This window comes from Antrostomus carolinensis, unplaced genomic scaffold (genome assembly GCF_000700745.2).
Source record: "Antrostomus carolinensis isolate BGI_N321 unplaced genomic scaffold, ASM70074v2 scaffold6085, whole genome shotgun sequence".
NCBI classification, from domain to species: Eukaryota; Metazoa; Chordata; class Aves; order Caprimulgiformes; family Caprimulgidae; genus Antrostomus; species Antrostomus carolinensis.
Window position 1 is genome coordinate 27,503 of NW_010318855.1, and position 20,412 is coordinate 47,914.

Consider the following 20,412-nt stretch of genomic DNA (forward strand, 5'->3'; position numbering starts at 1 on the left):
TGTCCCTTTACGTTTAAACAATAATAAGAGAAAGATGTAGTCTTCCTGCTGTTGGCTTGTAGTGAATAGAGAGTAGATGCTGTAACATTAGAAGCGTGGCTTTTCATCACTATTTTTAATGTTTTAGTAAAACTTATTAATAACTTCTCACAAACTGAATCTGTTGGTTTTCAGAACAGTGAGTGTAGCTGACTGTTACTGATGCTCTAGAAAACTTGTTGCAGCCTGATGAGAAGGAGTGACTGGTTCTTTTCACTAGAGTTATAGACACCACATTTTATTAGTTTTAGGAACCAGTTCTTGCATTATTGAATTTATCAATATTAGTCTTAGCAAAACTTTGTGTATGGAGTAAGACCTTATTCTTCATAGAATTTCACAATTTGTCCCTTTGTAACTGGATACCAAGAACTGGAACAGGTTTATAAAATCCAATGAATTATCATAGAATTATAGAATCATATTATCTAGTCCGGACCCTGGCTCAAAACAGGACTATATAGATTAGGTTGCTGAGGGCTGTGTCCAGTCAAGTCTTGGACCCCTCCAAGGATGGAGGTTCCACAGCCTCTCTGGGCAACCTGTCCCACTATTTAACTACCTTCATAATAAAGTTATTTTTCCTAATATCTAATCAGTATTTCCCATGTTCCAACTTGTCCTGTTGCCTTTTGTCCTATCACAACACACTTCCAAGAAGAGTCTGGCTCAATTTTCTCTGTATTCTCTGATCAAAAAGTTGTAGACAACAAAAAGGTCTTTCAAGCCCTCTCTTCTCCAAGCTGAACAGGCCTGATTTCTCAGACTGTCCTTATAGGTCATATTATCCAGCCCCCTTGGTGGCACCTGCTGGACTTGATCCAGGATGTCAATATCCTTCTTGTACTGGGGACCCCAAATTTGACACACTTCTCCAAATGCAAGTGTCAAAGAGAGGGGAAGAATCACTTACCTGGACCTGCAGACTTATGTTCAACTTGTCCACTAGGACTCCCAGATCCTTTTCTGCAGAGGTGCTGTCTAAACAAGCCACCAGCCTTACTGCTGCAGGGAATTATTCCCTCACAGATGCAAGACTTCACACTTGCTCTTGTTAACTTTATGTGGTTCCTGTCAGCTCACTGCTCCAGCTGGTCCAGGTTTCTCTGCATAGAAGCCCTGCCCTCCAGCATGTTGACTGCTCCCCTCAGTTTGATGTCATTCACAAACTTGCCAAGAGTGCACTCTGTCCCATCATCCAGGTGGCATTAAACAGTATTGGTCACAGTATTGATTCCTGTGGGACCTCCAGTAGTTACTGGTCAACAGCTGGACTTCACTGATCACAGCTCTTTGATTCTGGCAGTCCAGCCATTTTTCCACCTACCTTCTCCAGCCCATGCGCCACCAACTTGGTGATGAAACTAAGGGAGACTGTGTCAAAGGCCTTGCTGAAATTAAGGTATAGCACATCCACTGCCCTTCCCTTGTCCACAATACCAGTCAGCTCATCACAGAAAGCAATGAGGTTGGTCAAGAATGGTCTGCCCTTGGAAAAACCATGCTAGCTGCTCCCAGTCACCTTATCCTTCATGTGCTTTAGAAATGGCTTCCAAGATATTTTGCTCTATAACCTTCCCAATGACTGAAGTGAGACTGACTTCTCTGGATCATCCTCCTTGATCTTCTTGAAGACATTTGCTGAAGATGTCTGCCTTTTTCCAGTCATGAGGAATGTCTCTTAAGTACCATCACTTTTTGAAGGTGATAGCAGATTCACAATGAGATCAGCCAGGCAGAACCTTCAGCACCTCCAGATGCATCCTGTCCAGTCTCATGCATTTGTGTATGTCCAACTGGGTTAAGTGATCCTGAGCTCTGTCTTGCTCTGCTGTAAGTGCTGCCTCACTCCCACAGACTCTGCTAGGAGCTTCAGCAACCTGGGAGGCCAGAGGACAAGTCTGGCTAGTAAAAACAGCCTTTTCTATGTCTCTTGTCACTAGTCCTCCAGCCCACCGAGCAATAAGCTCACAGTCTCATTAGCCTTCCTTTTGCTATTGATGTACTTACAGAAACCTTTCCTGTTGCCCTTCACCTCCCAAACTAATTTCAGCTCCAACTGAACTTTGGCTTGCCTGACTTCATTCCTCCATGCGCAAACAGTATCTTTGTGTTCCTTCCAAGTAGCTGGTCTCGGTTTCCATCTTCTGTATGCTTCCTTTTTGTGTTTGAGTTCACTCAGGAGCTCCATGTTCATCCATGCTGGCCCTCTGCCACAGCTGCTCAACTGTCTGAAGATTGTAATGGACTGTTCTGATGCTCTGATGCAGCTGGCCTTGAAGATTAGCCAGCTCTTCTGAGCCTCTGCTCTCCAGGGCAATTTCCCACAGATCCTGCCAAGGAGGTCCCTGAAATCTTCTCATCTGAAGTCTATAGCTGTAATTCTGTTCTTTGTCTTGCCCGCTCCTCCTAGGATCTAAAACTCCACAGGCGCATGCTCACTGCAGCCAAGGCTGCCCTTGGCCTTTACATCATCCAGCAGTTCTTCCTTGTCTGTGAGGAGCTGCAACTCTTTGAGGGTATCGATCTCCAAATCATTCTGTACATCTCATATTTGTAAAACAGAGCTGGAAGTTTTCTTTTGCCTTGTGTCACTGTTCCCTGAGACATTCAACCAGGAGATATAAAAGCGTATGGAAAGGAAAACTAGTCTTGACAACAAATGTCACGTTGTTCACAATACAAATGTTCAGTTCCAATTTGGGACAGAAATGTGGCTTGTGTTTGATTTTTAGCTGAATCAGTTTATTTATCTAGCTCTCTGCTACAGTTTTTTTCTAAAAAAGGCATCCTGAAACAGCAGTAAATCACAGCAGGACTTCCTATTCATTGCCTTATGTCATAGGTCAAGAATGGAAGAAAAACTCAAAAAAAAATGTTATTTTTAAATAGTTTGGTGTCATTCATTGATAACTCTTCAGGCACTTTCTTCTGCCTATTTGGGTGAGAATTCATGAGATGTAGGAGAAAAAGAAAACTAAAGCCCAAGTGCTCATCTCTTCTCTCTTCTTATGGGACACATGCTCCAGGACCGACCAACGAGTGCCATGGCCCTTTTCAGACCAGAGCCTTTTAAGACCAGAGCCTTTTCAGACCAGAGCCATGGCTTAGCACAACACTGCCCCTTAATTAAGCTCTAGCCCTCTGGCTGCTCACAAACTGATGAAGTAGTAGTTTCTCGAGGACTAAAGAGGGTGTTCTATACACCAGCCGTTCCCCTGTATCATCCTACACTTACCTACTGGTTAATACACCATTTTTGATCTGATGTTGTTTCCTGATTGACAGAACAATGGAGATGATGCACGTCCATCAGTGTGCTACAGACTAGAGCACATGGAGAAAGGGGAGAATTGGGGAGGCAGGGAAAGGGGACTGCTGGAGCACTGTGCCAGAGGCAACAACTGGAGTCATGCAAAGCCAAAATGATCTGCAGAGATGCAGCAACAAATCCTCATTGAATCCCGTACTGATCACTGGCTTTCTTGTATATTGGGTAAAAAGGATCGCAATCTATATCCCCTTTAGCATATAGATTGAACCAAATGCTTGGTGGCTCAACAGAAAGTTGAAAACATTCCTTTTAGAGGCTCTTTTAACACCTTGAAAGGTGGAAAGTTTGGATGTAAAAACTATTTATAGCATATTTGAATGTGCTATCTGAATGTGTCTGTAAGCAGGTATTTGGCTTTTACTGCTATATTTGTAGAAAGAAATGATGAAAGTGTTCTGGAAGCCTAGTGTGACTTTTGTTAACTTTTGCTGAGAGTTTTATCTGAACTGGGTGGTACTCCATTAGAAGCACCATAAATGTTAAAAGGACATGATGAAGATAAGCTGAGATAGTTTTCAGACAATTCAGTTGTTTGTAAATCTCGGAGATCTACGTGGATGGATACAGTGGAGCTTTTCCCTTACTTTGAAGGGAATGCAGAACTTGTGCAAAAAAATTAAAGGAGAGTTTTATGTAACTGAAGATGTGATTTTTTATTCATTCTCAATTGCCAGAGATATAAATAATGAAATTATTATGCATGTGACTCCCTGGGGTGAATGTTAAATCTGTGTAAAATATGAGTATTTGCTGACTGACTGACAAATGTCTCTACCCTTTTCTATTCATGGATTGCACAATAAAGTGACTCAGATTGTCCAGGGAAGTGCTCCATGCCTGAGGGAATTTGCCTGGTTTACATGCAAGCTAATTGATTAAATCACCTCCTTGAAAAGCCAAGTAGTACTGGTTAGCTAAAGTACTGGTTAACTGGATAAGCAGGCAGAAGAAATAGAAAATATTGACTGCAAGGACTTGATACAATATACTTGCACCTTATATATACATTATAGTATATCTATGTTATAATAGAAATATTATATAACTTATGGGTTTCTGTATCCTGAGCAATTTCAGAACAGATGGGCCTAGACAGTTGTTTTCCATCTGTTCTTCCTAGCAATGGCACATTTATTTATTTATTTCACAATACAGTCCTGGCTATGAGTATCAGTCCTGTGGAACTACTGGAATAGGGGCTCCACTGGGGTTTCCTGTCAGGTCCATCTGAAAAGTCACTGCCGAAATGGTATGCCACAAAGGCAGCACCCCACCCTGAGCTCAGCATCCCAGCACCTGAACACCCCCACCCAACAGTTTACATTGCCCCCTGCTTAGGCCCTAAATGAAATTAGAGGGTTAGATTTAACCTGGGACATCCAAAATAGTTTGGGAAATGATTACCAGAGAGGCCACTCCCTGCATGATACTCCTGAAGATGGCAGCAATTGGCGCTCTTCAAGCTCAGAGCTCTTTCCTTTAAAAGACTGGGTGGTGGCTGCAGAGGGTTCTCCCTGCAGCATCCTTATCCCTGTGGTCTGGTACAGCAAGGGTCTTCTCTTTGGCCTTCAGAGGAGAGGTATAGTAACAAATACGTTTTGATTGTTTTCTTGTGGCGTGGTTTTGTTGGGAAGAGATAGATATAGCTAAATCTGGCTAAATTTTGAGATTTTAAGTTATGAGAACTATGCCTATGTCAAAAACATTTCCTTCCAGTACTTTTTGTTCTTTGCATGAAGCGTGTTTCTTTCACCTCTCAATTTCTGTCAGTTAAAATTAAAAAGAAAATATTAGTCGTACTAAAAGACAAAGGTGCCCATTACACAAAAAATAAGTGAATGTTATCTCATAATTGTGCAGTTTACTTAAATTGTTATCATGACTGAAAATATTTTAGAGGTTTAAAGTATATTATTACATCTCATAATGAAACAGCTAGTGAAAGATGCAGCAACATCAAAACAAATTTTCACATATTAGAGGAGAGGCAGTTGTCTGTTTCTAGCTGGTTTCATCCCAGTTCTGCTGCGGCCCTGTGGTAATTAAAGAAATTTTTTACATAAATATAATGCTAGAAAATATAATGTATTTTCAGCTGTCAATAATGCAGTGTAGTAGCTGGAAATAAGGAAAACTATAACAATGTGACCCATTTGCCATTCACACTACCAGCCTCAGACAACAGATAACTCCCCAACTCTGGGGAAAAAAACAAAACCATTCTCTGATTTTGTCTGGTTTGGTTTTAAAATTCTCCGTCAAGGTGGCTTCTCCCACCTTCCTTGGGAGACCTTGCTGGCAGCAACAGCCTCCAACCTTCATGCTACATGCAGCCTGTGGTTCATACAGCATAGTTCCTTCTCAGTTTAACCCAGTCAAGAAGCCCCTGGGATGATCATTAGCTTCACTCATTCACTACCCCTGTGGTAAATCCTGTAGAGCCACCAAGAACTGTGTGACATGCATGAGAACGTAGGGAGAGCCAAGTGATTATCCACTGCATAGCCCACCGAGTACAGGGGAAATGGTAGGATGTGATCATGGGCTAGCTAGTTAGCCACAATCCGTGGTGCCACCCATATGTTTTCTGGATTGTGGGTTTCTGTTCTGCTTGGTTTTGGGGCTTGGAGGTTTTTTCGGGTGATGGCATGCATGCTATTGTTTTTTTCATGCCATCAAAGGGAATTACAGGTCTTACAATATTATAGAAAAGCTGCCATTACCAGAATTTACTGTCAGAAAGTAAATTGTCTCTGGCTATTGACAAGTTACTTGCTGGCATCTTCTAGAAGATGGGTGTCTTTCAAAAGGAGAGGTTTTGGATAAAACTTAATGGATTTATTAATATGCAGACTAGGGAATATGAAAATATTGTCTGCTGGCACAAAATTATTTTCTTCTGTTGATTGTCAGGAGGGAACATAAGGGTCTTCTCAAAGTTGTGGCTAAGATCTTAATAAGTGGTTCCTAAAGTGGGGGTATCCATGTCTACAACTAAAGGAACTGATCAAGTTTTCCAAAGGGCTGAGACCCAGCCACGTCTGTTGAATTACCAGGAGGCACTGAGAGCTGCATGTATTTTAGGAAAACATAAGCTACTTATTTCACTAGCTAGAGTGGAGAGGGGGAAAAAAAACCCCAAACCCAAAAACCAAACCCAGCCTAAAAATTCAATGCCACTTCCCTCCTAACGGGGTTTGTCCAAGTGGATGTATACCAAGCACTTTCTTCACTCCTTACTACAGTGAATAGGCTGACTTTTCTACCCCGAGGAGCTCTATTTCTGTAACAGCCTGTGCAGAACAGGTCCTCTCTTCCATGGTTACTGGGCTTTCCACTTGCTCCATTCTGGAGGGGAAGCTGGTGTCTGAACAGCTCACTCCAGGGGAGGGAAAGGGAGTACAGCCAGCATGTGATATAGCGTGAACTTCTACTATAATTATAAATATTTATTAACAGGTCCTGTAAAAAAACAAGGAAGATGGTGCAGATTTGCTATTCTCTCCTCCTCTTAAGTTTGCTCAGTGTGCAACTCAACGCCAACCCTGGAGTCAAAGTGAGGATCACCAAGAAGGGATTGGAGTATGGTATGTGTGATGTTTTCAGGAGCTGCTTGGGGGTACTGCACTGAATCCTGATATGATGGACAAAGGGAAGTGAGGGCAGTGGGAGAAAATGACCTGATCACAGGCTACAAAGAAAAGGAAGGTTCAAAAGCACAATATAGCAGATGCAATAGGCTGCTTGACAACACTGTATATCATATCAAGGTTCTTTTCATTTCAGATATTGAATCAGTTCAACTCTTGCCATGACTAGTAGTGAGATCAGAAATAGCACTGATGGGTCTCAAATGAGATACCCTCTTCTTTCTAACTCTATGTCCCTCCCATCTCCTAAGCCAGAAGCACATAACCATAAACTCCCAGGCAGTATCAAAGGCAACTGAACTGATTGCTATTTTCCTGTAGCCAAGGAGGTTGGGCTGGAAATCCTGAAGCAGAATATGGAGAAGGAGCATTTCCCTGATTTGAATGGCTATGAGAAATTTGGGCTTGGTAATGTCAAATACAACATCTCAAGGTAAGTATTATCTCCAGAGGCAATTTATGTTTTACTGAAATTTGAATCTTGTTTTGTGTTCACCTTAACTCATTAATTACAATATTTTAATTTTCTTTTCTTCCTCTTATCTCCCTCATGCTCTAGAATACACATCACTGCTGTTGAATTCCCCAGTGCTTCCATCTCCCTCATGCCTGGGACTGGGATAAAACTGGTGATTGAAAATGCTTCTCTAACCATCGATATGAACTGGAACATAAGAACCTGGATGTTGTACGTACAGCCTCATGTGTCCTGTGAATTTTCTTGATGGAGAATATAAAGATAAAAATGCAAAGTTTAGTTTTTCTTGTAACCTCTTCATGGCAAAGGTGCTCTTTAACAGCTAGCAGCAGTAACCCAGGAGTACACAGACTGGTCCTTCTCAACAGGTCTGCTGGTGGGAGACAGCCACTGCTCCCTCAGCCATGAGCACTGATAAAGAGCCCATGGCTGAGAAGCAGCTCTGCGAATAGTAAAGGATTGAGGCTCTAGCTGAATGCTGTTGTCCAGCCTGCCAGCTAATGACACCTTTAGAAAAACTGCAGTACAGTGGATCACAGTCCAGTATAATAAACCCTTCCAGTGCCGCTGCACTGCTAGAAACCCTGTGCTGTGCCTCCAAGAGATACGGTTCAGAAACTGATGGAAAATAGACAAGCAAATGGCAATATCCTTAGAGCAGTCTGTGTACCTTCCTAGCCCCAGGCTGATTCAGAGGAAAGAAATCCCTCCTCCTCTTCCCCACAACTCACATTACCTATAATGCTAAACTGACTGAATTCCAGCGGTCTCTGATCTGCACTTCTGGGCTTCTGCTGTCAGGGACAGCAGGGCTGGCTGCTTGCAAGAGGAGGGACCTGGGAGCAGGGGGTGAGGGGCTGTGCCCCCACTGGCATGTACCCAAGACAGGCAAGCAGAGCAGGTTACTGGCAGTCACCAGTTCAGATTGCCAGGTAAGTCCATACTGAAGAGGCAGGTGTGAGGCAAAGCCAGGATGTCAAGCCAGCAAAGCACTGTCGAGATTAACTAAGTACAAGGTCGCACATAGGTGTACCTACAGCAGAGCCTGAGCAAAGATCCAAGATCCAATGCAGCTCATAAACCAAGGGTAGAGACCTCCAATGAGGCTTTTCACAGCTCTTTCTCACAACCAAGTTATGAACAATTTCATCCAAAATAACATAGCTTCACCATATTCGAGCTGGTCTTGAGCATCAGCTGCCAAACCCTGGGACGGGTGAAGAAGAGGATGCAGAGCCCATTAGGGCACTCCAGGCCCTGATGTGAGTTTGTATGGACCTTCCTCAGACACCAAGAGGTTAGATCCCAGTACAGCTCTCTTGCCCTATCTTATATCAGGCATATCCCAGTTTCCTCTGCTGTGGATGCAGGTCTGGTAACTGGAACAAAATACTTTACAATAGTGAATTATCTGCTTTCCAAAATTACCATTTTCCAAAACTCCTAGCTGGAAATCTGTGTAGAATACTTGATTCTTTGCAGACATGATAGAATCTATTGTTGTTATGAGCAATGCAATAAAAAGTATTCGGAGAAACAGCTTCATCTGCAGTAAACAAAAAAGAGTCCATTTAAGAATTAATTGAGTCTTGAACATTCATTAAAAATAGCTTTTTTGGTTACTTATTTTTCCTTTATGCAGCAAAGACAATGGAAGAAGCACAGTGTACATTTCAAAGGTGTTTGTTACCGCAATCTTTTCAACACCCCTGGATAATACTGGTCATACATCAATATCACTTACCAGCTGCCGGACAACTTCTGGTGATATAGACATCAAGTTGCATGGAAAAAGTGGGTAAGTGGAAAAGATCTGTATATACTGTGGGAGAAAATAACTGTCAATGAATGGCACAAAGAGAACTTCACAAAACAGGGCACCTATTTTGGTGTATATAGGCACCACCTATATACCACCTATACAAGTGACAATCGGGACCCTAATCCAGTATTAAATTGTCCTTGTATTGGTGCACACTATCCCCTGAGTAGAGGATAAATTCAGCAGTTCTGGTCAGATCAAATAATTCCTTGTGCTTTTTCAGCACACACGTCTTTCCAAATACTGCTCTACTCTGCAGCTCTAGGTAGAAGTTACACGCTTGTGCTATGCTTTAAGTACTCCTAGTCACAGTGCTATCAAAACTGAACAGAACCAGACTGCTCTCTGCTGTGCCTCCAGTTACAACCCTGTGCAACGTAATTTGAATGTTTTCTTGTACTTCTCTCACTGTCTAAATACAACTCTTGTCACCCGGTTTTAGGTTTGGTTGGTTGGTTGGTTGCTTATTTTTAATTGTCTTGGAAATTCCTAGTGTAGAAACTACTTATTTATTCTGTGTTTGTACATACATAATTGTGGTAATATGAAGAATTCCTATTCGTAAAGATGAATCTACCCAGGCTAATTGCCAAGATGCCGAGTGATTAAATTATCTCCTTTTAAATGCTGGCTCTCTGATAGTTGTTACACTTCAGAAAGCTCCTTTGTGTACTAGAATATTGCACTTGGAAGCCATTAAATTCATGTTCTGCAGAGATATCTGATTTCCTGTTAATGACTGTAGTACTTGACCCATTAATTGTTTTCTTCCTTTCCTCTAGCTTCCTGCATAACTTCTTTGTCAAGTATCTGAAGAAACCCATTCACAGGAGCTTGGTCACTAACGTAAGCCTTTCAAATTGTGTAGGGCAGGGGTTTAAGGAATATGACTTTCACAAGTCGGTGCCATGAACTTGTCAAAGGAAGAACTAGAAAAATAATACAGTCTTATTCTGGTCTGATCAGCACAGTCAACATTTTGCCAGCCAGAAATTATTCCAGATAAAGTGCCAAGTTCATGGCCAAGATATTAATTAGTCCACAGCTAGGTTCAACCTAGGCAGCAGTAGGGCCAGAAAACGTAGTTATTTTCCCATTCCAATGCAGAATAAGTCTCTGCCTGTGTACCTACAAGCATCCTGGGGTTTGGGTAATTTTTATGCTCAGCAGACCAAACATATATTGGGTGATGCATAGAGATGTTGTAGTACATCACCTGATATGACTTCTTTAAACTTCATCATATCAAAGAGGTGCATAGTTCTAATGACAACCTGCCCAGGGCCTCTGAGAGGAGACAGAGCTTGAAATCACTATGACTGTGCCCCAGAAAAGGGATCTCTCCTATGAGACCACTGTGAGATCTCTGTCTCCTTGCACTATTAAGCCCTTGGTTTTGTCACCCCCATTAGCTGCCTTTGGCAACTTCTCACTTTGTTGCCTAAAGGCAGTTCTGACACAGGATATGCTTAACATTGCACCAAGTAGAAACCTTGGGGAACCAGTCAGCTGAAGAAAAACTAGTCTAGATGTTTTGACAAACAAATGCTGCAACATGTGTCATATAAGCAGAAACATTTGCTAGCACATTTCAGAAACACTCAGGTTCAAACTAATCAGACCATAACTTGAGCATGCTTTTATACAGTCATGTCCCAACATCAGATCTGGGATCCAGTTGATAGACGAAGACCTCCAATCACTGAATGGTGAGTCACTAGTGATATCTCTTCCTTCTGCTTTCTCTTTCCTGTTCAGTGAAATTCTGCAGTTTCCTTAGCAGCAGCTGGTCAGCAAAGCCTTCAGGAGCGCTATCAGACCCCATAGTCTTTCTGTTCCCTTGCTTACAAGACCACAGTAAATAAAGGGAGGGCTACTTGGACAAGAATTGGGTACTTCTGAGAAGTCAAGGACTTGGGAGCAATTCTCAACTTGCAAATGTGGCAGTGTGCGCTTCTGTTGTCAGAAGTGCCACTTAGAGGCCACACAGCACTGATGCTAAGGCAGATTCCCCTTCCCCTTCCTTCTCCTCCCCGAGTCCTCCTGCACACATAGCACCTTACAAGCTGAAGCCTGCCCTCCCAGCCTGCCTGGAAATTTAAGTCTTATTTGCCAAAGGCAAAATGAAAAAGCTCCTTTGTAAAAAAGCTTCTCATTTTAAACATTTTGAGTTAAATTTGCAAGAGTTTAAGGCACCCAAAGTGTGGGGAAGATACCAAAACACAAGTACCTAAGCAGATCAGGCACCCACCTTTTCTGGGAAAGTATTTGCAAGTTAGAGGCACTTTGGATGCTCTCAGAACTGCTTGACAAGAAATCCCAACACCTCTTTATGCCCTGGAGCACTGGTATGGCCATTTCCTTTTTTTGGTTAGACCAAATTTACTTTTCCGCAATGACAAAACTTTAAACAAACTAAAGAAGGTGCTTTAAAGAAGTTTGCCAATGGAAACATCAAGCTTTAGGTCAGAATGCATGTTAGGAGGTCCCTGGCTGTATTTTTTCCTACCCTTTGAATCAACTTGTGTCATTCTCCTCAGGAACTGACTTAGTGTTAAGTGTACATAAATTTCTTCCTGTACTTTTTGTAATATTGTGTATTTTGCTTTATCTACCACCCTTACAGTCCTAATGCCAATTGATGATTTGGCTGAAGTAGACTACTCCTTAAATAGCTTGCCAGCAGTGTTCCGACCATTTATTGACCTGGACTTAAAGGTAACTGCTTATAGTGCTATTTGCCAAGATTGCTGTGGTTTTTATCATTGTATGATCCACTTTCTAAGATGAATGTGATCGCTGTTCTGAACATTAAGAGTCAGTATCTGAGAAGATAAACATTTCAAAGCACTATTGCATTTGTTATTGTAATAATTTTTAACAATCCTGTTGTAAAATGAATCATTTAAAAGCCACATTTTTTTTTTTAATTGCTGTTAAGTTGGTTATAGCAAATAGGGAGCAGTAAAAGTTCACTAAGGAAGTTAGAAGAAAAAAAAAAGGAGAAAGGAAAGGAAAAAAAAGGGTATTCAACTTCATCCTTCTCTCGCTGTTGATTAATATCTAGGACATCTTTGTTCAGTCAGTCGGGGGAAGATTTCTACACATTGCACTAACTAAACATGTCTGCTGTCAGAGGAGAGGGGAAAAGAAAGACTACAGGAGCAAGAATTAAGCCTCTGGCACCTTCAGTGGGGAGAGGACCCTTGAAAAAGCATGGGAGCCCAAGGAGTGCTGCTGAGTTTGAAGGCTTGAAAGTTTCTTTCAAATAAAGGAAAAAAATCTCCTTATGTATTGAAACTAAATCAGACTATTTTCTAATTATAGAATGACTTGATTGTGATTCTGTGTAAGGTGATTTGGTGAAGGGTAGTTATCATCATCATAGTATCTAGAATCCTTAATTAAATTTAAGATGCCTTGTGCTAGGTGCTTTACAAAGGGAGAATGAAAAGACGGTCCTGTCACAAATATCTTCTAAATTAAGTAATAACAAGACAAATCAGGGAAATAAGACAGTCAGGAACAAAAAGGAAGAAAAAGACAGTATCTGGCAGTATGGTAGACACTGATCTTGGCACACCATCTCTGCAGCTGCTGTCAAGTTCTTCTGGGTATTGTAGCAACTAGATTTTAAGCAGGGATTTGAGGTAGACTAAAGAGGTAATGTCACAGCTACTCTCCTACATAAGATGCAACTTGGGGGAAAAATACAAAGTGAGTGACTGTTAAATCCAGCAAGTGAGGATTGAATGGGGAGGTCATGGGCAAAGCAACTCAGCCCTTTGTAAGCGTTTTGATAGTCCTTAAAAGACAACACAAAATTTAGACATAGACGGGGAGGAGCTAAGAAAATAAAGACACACAAAATACGTTTGAGATGAAACAGAAAGGGGCAACTAATAAAAGGGGTATAAAAAATCTTAACCTCTGAGTACCTTCCCAATTTAAAATCAGTTTTACCTTTTTGTTTCATCTGGATGGAACCTACTATGTGCTTTAGTGCAGGTTAGTGCAAAAGACAACATAGGTGTTTAGGATTGTCTGACATAACTTTCTGATAGGCATTCTTTTGTCTGCACAAGTGACCAACTTGCTTCTGGGTATAAGATGCTGATTCTGACCTAGAAAGACCTCTGGTTTTAGAGATCCATTTTGTAATTGAGACCATTCAATAGCTCTAGGCAGCAGTTCTCAAATTCTTACAGATGGGGAAAGGAGAAAGTAAAGCTTTTGAATAAGGAGGAGCCTTAGTCATGCTCTTCATGCAATATGTACACACTTAATTTAGAAGCTTTGTTTTCTGAGGTGGTAAACTGTCTTCAGTAGGTGATCAGCATCTCAAAAGATCTTGGGTGTCATCTGTGAAGGGGTCAAATCCCTGGAACTTGTCCTCACCACCTGCTTGAAAGCACCAAGGCTTCAGGATGTACTACAAAGCCTATGTACTCATGTATACATCAAATAAATAGCTTGAGCAAGGGAAAGGAAAGTAGCATTAATTGTCTGCAGTCACTTTAAAGTCATATTTTAACTCTGATTTTTTTATATTTTTTTTTTCTCTGACAATAACTTTCAGGGCATAGTTTACCCAGCTGGAAACTATACTGGCCCTCCCTATGTGGCAGCTCCCTTCACTATCCCAGACCAAAGTGACTCCATGCTCTACCTTGCCTTCTCTGAGTATTTCTTCCAGACCTCCTCATTTGCTTACTATACTGCAGGGGCCTTCAACATCACCATTGCAGAGGAGGTGAGTAGGACACAGAGGAAGGGGGTCAGAGTGGCTCAGGTCATCTAAGATGAGGCTTTGACCTGCCAGTTGTCAGTATGTGGCAGTATAAAGCTGCTAATTGGCCTGTGAAGTCCTGAGACAGTAGATCAGAAATACTAGGGTACTGTTATGCTCTTTTATTATGCTATATATAGATGCCTCAGGCCACAGACAGGGTGCCTAGTTCCACTAAGCAAGGTACCAAATACTGGCAGCTTTAATTAAAAAAAATAATTAAAAAAAAGGTTTTTGTAGACCTGAGGCACAAACTTTTCTGAGATGACAAAGGATTTAATCTGGGGAATTTAACAGCCTCAGTGTCTGTTTTCTGAGGGGTCTTTACAGACTGAAAGTACTACAGGGGCCATGGAAGCAAAGCATATGTCAAAGCACAATAGCTGCTGCTTGGAGGCTAGCAGGCTTGGCTAGCCTGTCACCTTACAGGAGGTTCAGAAAGTCCCAAAACCTATAGACTGCAGCCCAAACTATAATGACATTAAGCATTGGCTTTCCCAGGAAGTATTTTGGGATATATTATTGGGAATCAACTGTAAGTATACTGCATCCCTTAAGAATATTTCTGAGAAGTAAAAAAATCAAAGATTCGTTGAAATGACAGTAATAATGCATTTAGAGAAAAGCTGACCAGTAAGGTCAAATCTGGTAAACTCACTTGTTTTGTTGTTTTGTTGTTTTTTTTTCTCTCCAGACTTGCAGCTATTTTAATATAAGCACAGAGATATTTGGCAGTATCATCCCTGAGGTGAGTATCATTACTTCCACAAACTCTTAGGAAACCACCTAGTATGTGTGTCAGACACCTTGCTGTTGGTGTATCCCAAAAGCTTGCAGGGCCAGCATAGCTCCTGCACTGGAGAACTGGGCACATGTACACCTTGTAACAGCAGAGCAGATGGCCCTTGTCACCTCCCACTCCCACAATGAGTTGAATGACTTGCACTGTTACCAAACTTGGCCCATGATCTTGCACATCAATCTTTACTCGGGGCACTGTGCCCAAGTCAGAGCTGTTCCCACCTAAAACCAGCTCTGCAGGAAACATCTTCCAGCCATGAGTTCTGCTTTGAGAGACTTCTGAGAGAGCCTCAGCTCAGAAATAACACCTTTCTTGTGCCCAAACCTGCATAGTTGTCTTTGCTTCACTGCTAGCCTGTGACTGACTATCAGAAAGGAATCCAGTAAAGACCTGGGAAGGGACCATAGTGGCCACATGCAGGAAACCGAGCTAACGGATGGGCAGGAAGTACTACATCACTGGAACAGACAAGGCAGATGCACAGGGTTTCCATTTATTTTAGGTGGGGGAGATGAATATAATAGGACAGAGAATATGAGATGCATGTCTTCCACCAGCCTTCTCAGACAAAATGAGAAACTGAAAGTGAGCATAAGAGACCCTAGGCCATGAATGCCAAGGTTGGATGAAATCAGACTCATGGTTTGATGAACTTCACATCCTTGTTTACTTCCTGGATTATATTAAGTTCCTTCCTCAGAAATCTAAGTATGCTCCAAGGGCAGTCATCATATGGTCTTCTCCATAAAATGCCATGAGCATTGATGCTAATATTCTACCCCCTCTGTTCTAAATAATGAACTTGGTGAGCCTCCTTGCATTTCAGGCAATGGACAGAGTGAGGCTCATCTGAGGTCAGTCCAGAGCAGGAACCTGTCTCATAAGATGAGTGAATCTCAAAGTGAATGACTCTTGAGCTATTTTATTGTATGACCTAAATGCCACATTTGTGTTCCATTCCTTTCCTATGTTCATAAACAAGTATTTAATTTCTCTCCTATTATATAGAAGAAATCATATTCCTAGAGTGGAAGAAACTTTGCACTGCATTCCTGTTGTGTCCAAGACTTAATTTATCACCACAGAAAACTTCTACTTCCTGCTTGCTTGAAAGAATCTTAAGTTAGCAGCTATCCTTAACCTCATCTTAAGAAACTACTTCAAAATGATTGCTTCGAGAATGAGAAAATGCAGTTTTCTAATCTGTTCTACAAGAAAAGTGGTTTTCTGTCTTTTTGTTTTGTTTTGGAACTTTACAGGTAGCCAAATATTCAGTTACACCCTACCCAGTGATGTTGAAGCTAATGGCTACTGAAATACCTGCCATCAGCTTGGAGCAGGATTCCTTCACCGCAGAGATTCAGGGCTCCATGGAGGTGTTCGCTGTTCTGCCAGACTCAACCACCCAGTCGTTGTTCACAATGAACATAGTAAGTACCACAAACAAGGTGACATTTAACTCAGGATTAAATATGTTTGTTCCTCCCTTCTGTTAAAACTTTGTACAAGAAACAAAGTGCCAGATTTCTAGTACTTAAACATGCAAATTCCCCTTAGTCACAGGTGATACCTATGTGGCCTCACTTAACCTATAGGACATTTCTATGGCAAAGAACATTTTCCTATAGATGGACAAAAATCCAAACACATAGCTGATCTGATTAACCACAGTTTTGGTCTCTGGAATGACAGTTCTGCAGGCATGAGTCATGCCTCTTGGCAACTTGTTCATTTAACTGAAAATGTTTTAATGAAATGAGATTAGTGAAATCTCATTAGCCACATTTCGGCTCTTCTCAATGCCATTCAGATAAGCAGACATTTACTGTGTGCAGCCTTGCATGGGCCATGGGCTAGGGAGAAAGTTGCAGCTACATGAAATGGCTTATGTACATAACTGGGAAAATGGTATTTCTGTATTTATGACTAATTCACAGCAAGGGTCCTGGTTTTTTGTGTCTAGTAACTCATAGTTTCTTTCTTTTGCAGGCAGCCAACACCAGCATTGCTCTGAATATATTTGACCAGAAATTGATGGGCTCACTATGTTTGAACAGGTAATCCAACCTGGGATGGAAAGGGTTTCCAGCCATTTGGAAGTGTTAGCAATCCCAGCATCAGCAGTTTAGGCACATGATCACATAACCATAATTTAATGAATATGTTTCCCTGGGGAGTTCATCTTCACTAGATGTGGCTGTACTTGTACAGCTTAGAGGAGTCAGGAAGCTTCTCTGTGACAGCTGTCACAGTCCCAATGGACTGCCCACCAGCACTGGACTTTTCTGCTCCTGACATCTACTCTCCCCTCTGAGCTAGATAAATGAAATACACAGGGCAGTTATGATGACCATGAATCATCTGAGAGCTTCCCTCATCCCTTTCCAGCTGGCAAGATGCAACTGCTTTCTAGTCCACCTGTGCCACTAGGAAAGTGCAGAGGGGTCCAGGACACAGTAAAAAATCTAGACCCCTGCAGTTCTCCTACACTGATATTCTTACAGCAGAGATTCTCCAGCTAAGACACTGCAGCTCGCAAGGGTCAGAAAGCTGGAGACCAGAGGCTTGGGCATTTAAACATCTAACACATCACATCTTATAGAGAGAATCTCTGTATACCAGGACCTCACATCTGGGAACTGGGACCCTGATTTCACAAAAGTCCCTTGGGAAGACAATTATATATGGTTAAGAACACGCAGAGTTCATTAGGGCTCAGGGATGTCAAGAATTTAAGGAGGACAGTGCTGTTAGCATTTTTTTGCAGCAACATTCAGAGAGAAAAATCTGGAGTGTGCTGAGAGCTAGGAGGCTGGTTCTGTGGAAACTCAGAAATCATGTTTTGAATACATGTTTGGATACTTGAATATGTACTGAATAAATATTTGAACTTGGAAACAGAGACATTAGCAACACAGCCAGCAGCACCATATGATGAACAGAATTTTTCTTCCCATCCCAGTAAGGCTCACATCAAAGCATTATGTAGATGTACCAAAATCCTTGCAAAAGATCTGAAGGCCTGCAAGTCCTTGGTGCTAGCCCTGGTAAAGTCAATTAATTGTCAGTGGGATTTCCAAAACACAGCACAAAGGGAGAAGCATACTTATGTTGCTGGCTACAGCCCTTCTAGCATACTCTTTTGCATGCGTGCTCAGCAATACCCTAAGAAAACCACTGCTTTCTCTATGAAGCAGTATGCATTGTGTAAAATACAATCTGGGTTTTTACAGATGTTTCTTAAGGCCTGGAGCTCTACAGCAGTGACTGCACATGACTAGAATAATGTGTGTTTATCCTTTCTAGTAACTCATCTTGTCTCACTTCTTTCCCTCAGGCTCCAGTTCTCCCTAGCCCACTCCAATGTTGGCTTTTTTGAGGTAAGTGGATAGTTTAAGCACCTAGGAAATGCAAACCAGGAATATCAGTGATATCAAGGCTAAAGAGTAAGCAGCTAAATTTTATTTGCATTTCTAAATCATTTGGCTTCGTTCCTGGGTGGCTCTTCTCCTGTTTTCTGGCAGCCATCTCTCTGCTGCAGACTTAAAAATATATTCTTTGGGGTTAGTGCTCTGAAAACGAGATATTCTGTAGTTTCCCTGACTGGTGTATCATATTTCATCAGTAAGCAGAGATGTTTCTTGAATTATGATGCTGAAACGCACAGTGGTAGCCTGAACTGTTGCAGCAGACAGAGCGGTTTGCTGTCCAAGTGATCACTTGCACGACTGAGGCAGAGGCACTCCATGTGGTGCAGTGATGCTCATCACAGACGCTCAGAATTACAGCAGGGAGTGGGAGCCTAGTCTCAGATGCCTGAAATAGTGAGGTTGTAGGCTTAGAGGGGAAAACTTTGCCTCCTCAGAGAGTCATTTAATTCTAAGTACAATCAATCAGTTCTGAGTAACTGCGGACAGAGGATTAAAACTCTTCTGGTTCTGCTTTGCTATTGGTGATAAATTATCTCACAAATAAAGGAAACAGGCTGTTTTGAATGAAAATGTTGCCCATGCATGATGAAATCCATTTGCATGTTACATCTCATTTCCTTTGCATCATTCCAAAGTCTTAAGATCCAAAGTTCACCTGAGTTTATGACTCTTTGGGGCCAAATGAGAGCTGAAAGTTGAACATAAACCTACTAACTCCATCCAGGATTAGTGCATGACAGTCCTACTGCCATCAGGAAGTGATGGCTAACTCAGTTTTCTTGTCTGTGGCAGATCTCACTTCTGGAGAACATCCTATCTTACATTTTACAGACTGAAGTAATTCCATCAGCTAATGGTAAGACTGTATTTCTAAGCTAAAAGCCAAAAGCTTCCAGCAGAGTGGGCCATTCTAGGAACCTCTACTGACTTTCTGCTTAAGTTTGCAGTTCCCTTTAAGTTGAGTGGGAAATGACCATCAGCCAGTAAACAGTGGAAGGGTGAGACTGATTTGTAGGGGTGTAAATGTGTCCTCTCACTGGCCCTGTTCTGCAAAAAGGGCTTGGAAACTTGTAATTCATCTGCCTTCACCTCACTCAAGGTGGCCCTGATGCATCAGTGAGAAGCACGTCTCTCTAGCCTGCACACCTGCATGAGGCCACTGTGTGTGAAATGTATTCCTCTTTATTACAGCTTTTCCCTCTTGTAAATCTTATTTGAGGCCCTGGAGGGGAACATAGCTTTGTGCCAGCCCTCTGTACTGGGATGAACTTCACCTTCCTTAATTAATGAAGACAAATGAGAACAGGTTCTAATGATGCTAGAGCTGTATTAACAATCCCTTGGGTCACTAGGAACTAATCACTGAGCACGTAGTACATTTAACATGAAATGCCTTGGTTTGACTGCAACACTCTGCCAAGAGAAAAGAATCTGTAATTCTTTTCATCATATCTACCTCCCAGATCTGCTTGTGAAAACTAAGAGGTTAATTGTTGTAAATGACCTAGAAATCTCTGGACAAATAGGGTTGTTGAAGGGCAGGTATTTATTATCTTTCCAATGCATACCTAAATCATTGTGTTTGTCTTTTATTTAAGCTAAACTGTCAAAAGGATTCCCTCTTCCCAATCTGGCCAATGTTACTCTGACCAGACCTCACATTACAATTGTACAGGTGAGTTCTTGACACTGTCATGAAAAGGTTTTTTGGTTTGGTTTGGTTTTTTTGGCTAGGCATTTTGGTTTGGTTTGGTTTTTTTGGCTAGGCATTTATTCACCTTCTGTCTGTATGAGAAACTTGCTCGATTTGAGATAGTTAAAGCAGTACAAAGCGCTGGGTTTAAAATGAAGTCTGTAATAATGGTAAAATCCTACTAGAAACAAATTTATGTTTCTTTGAGAGGAAAAGCTAGAATGGCATTAGATACATAACGACAGAGTGATCTGAGGTTTGCTCAGAATTGCGAGTTGCAATTGAGTGTGAAAACAGGTTTACCTTTAGCATTTCATTCAAGTTTGGCCAATCAAATCAAGTTAGAGTTATGACTATCCACGTGGTCCTGCTGA

At 41.7% G+C, this 20,412-nt stretch overlaps 1 protein-coding gene across 1 annotated transcript in view; it reads left to right on the plus strand.

Annotated features, from left to right (window-relative positions):
• Positions 1-6,854: 6,854 nt before the first annotated feature.
• The window catches only part of LOC104525821 (BPI fold-containing family C protein), a 14,834-nt gene continuing 1,276 nt past the window's right edge, over positions 6,855-20,412 (plus strand). The window contains exons 1-14 of the mRNA XM_010169078.1: positions 6,855-6,960; positions 7,345-7,456; positions 7,583-7,711; positions 9,144-9,299; positions 10,106-10,169; positions 10,972-11,032; positions 11,950-12,041; positions 13,903-14,076; positions 14,807-14,860; positions 16,174-16,344; positions 16,904-16,971; positions 18,252-18,294; positions 19,138-19,201; positions 19,944-20,020. Of these exons, the coding sequence (XP_010167380.1) occupies positions 6,855-6,960; positions 7,345-7,456; positions 7,583-7,711; positions 9,144-9,299; positions 10,106-10,169; positions 10,972-11,032; positions 11,950-12,041; positions 13,903-14,076; positions 14,807-14,860; positions 16,174-16,344; positions 16,904-16,971; positions 18,252-18,294; positions 19,138-19,201; positions 19,944-20,020 (1,371 nt within the window). The remainder of the gene's footprint in view (positions 6,961-7,344; positions 7,457-7,582; positions 7,712-9,143; positions 9,300-10,105; positions 10,170-10,971; positions 11,033-11,949; positions 12,042-13,902; positions 14,077-14,806; positions 14,861-16,173; positions 16,345-16,903; positions 16,972-18,251; positions 18,295-19,137; positions 19,202-19,943; positions 20,021-20,412) is intronic.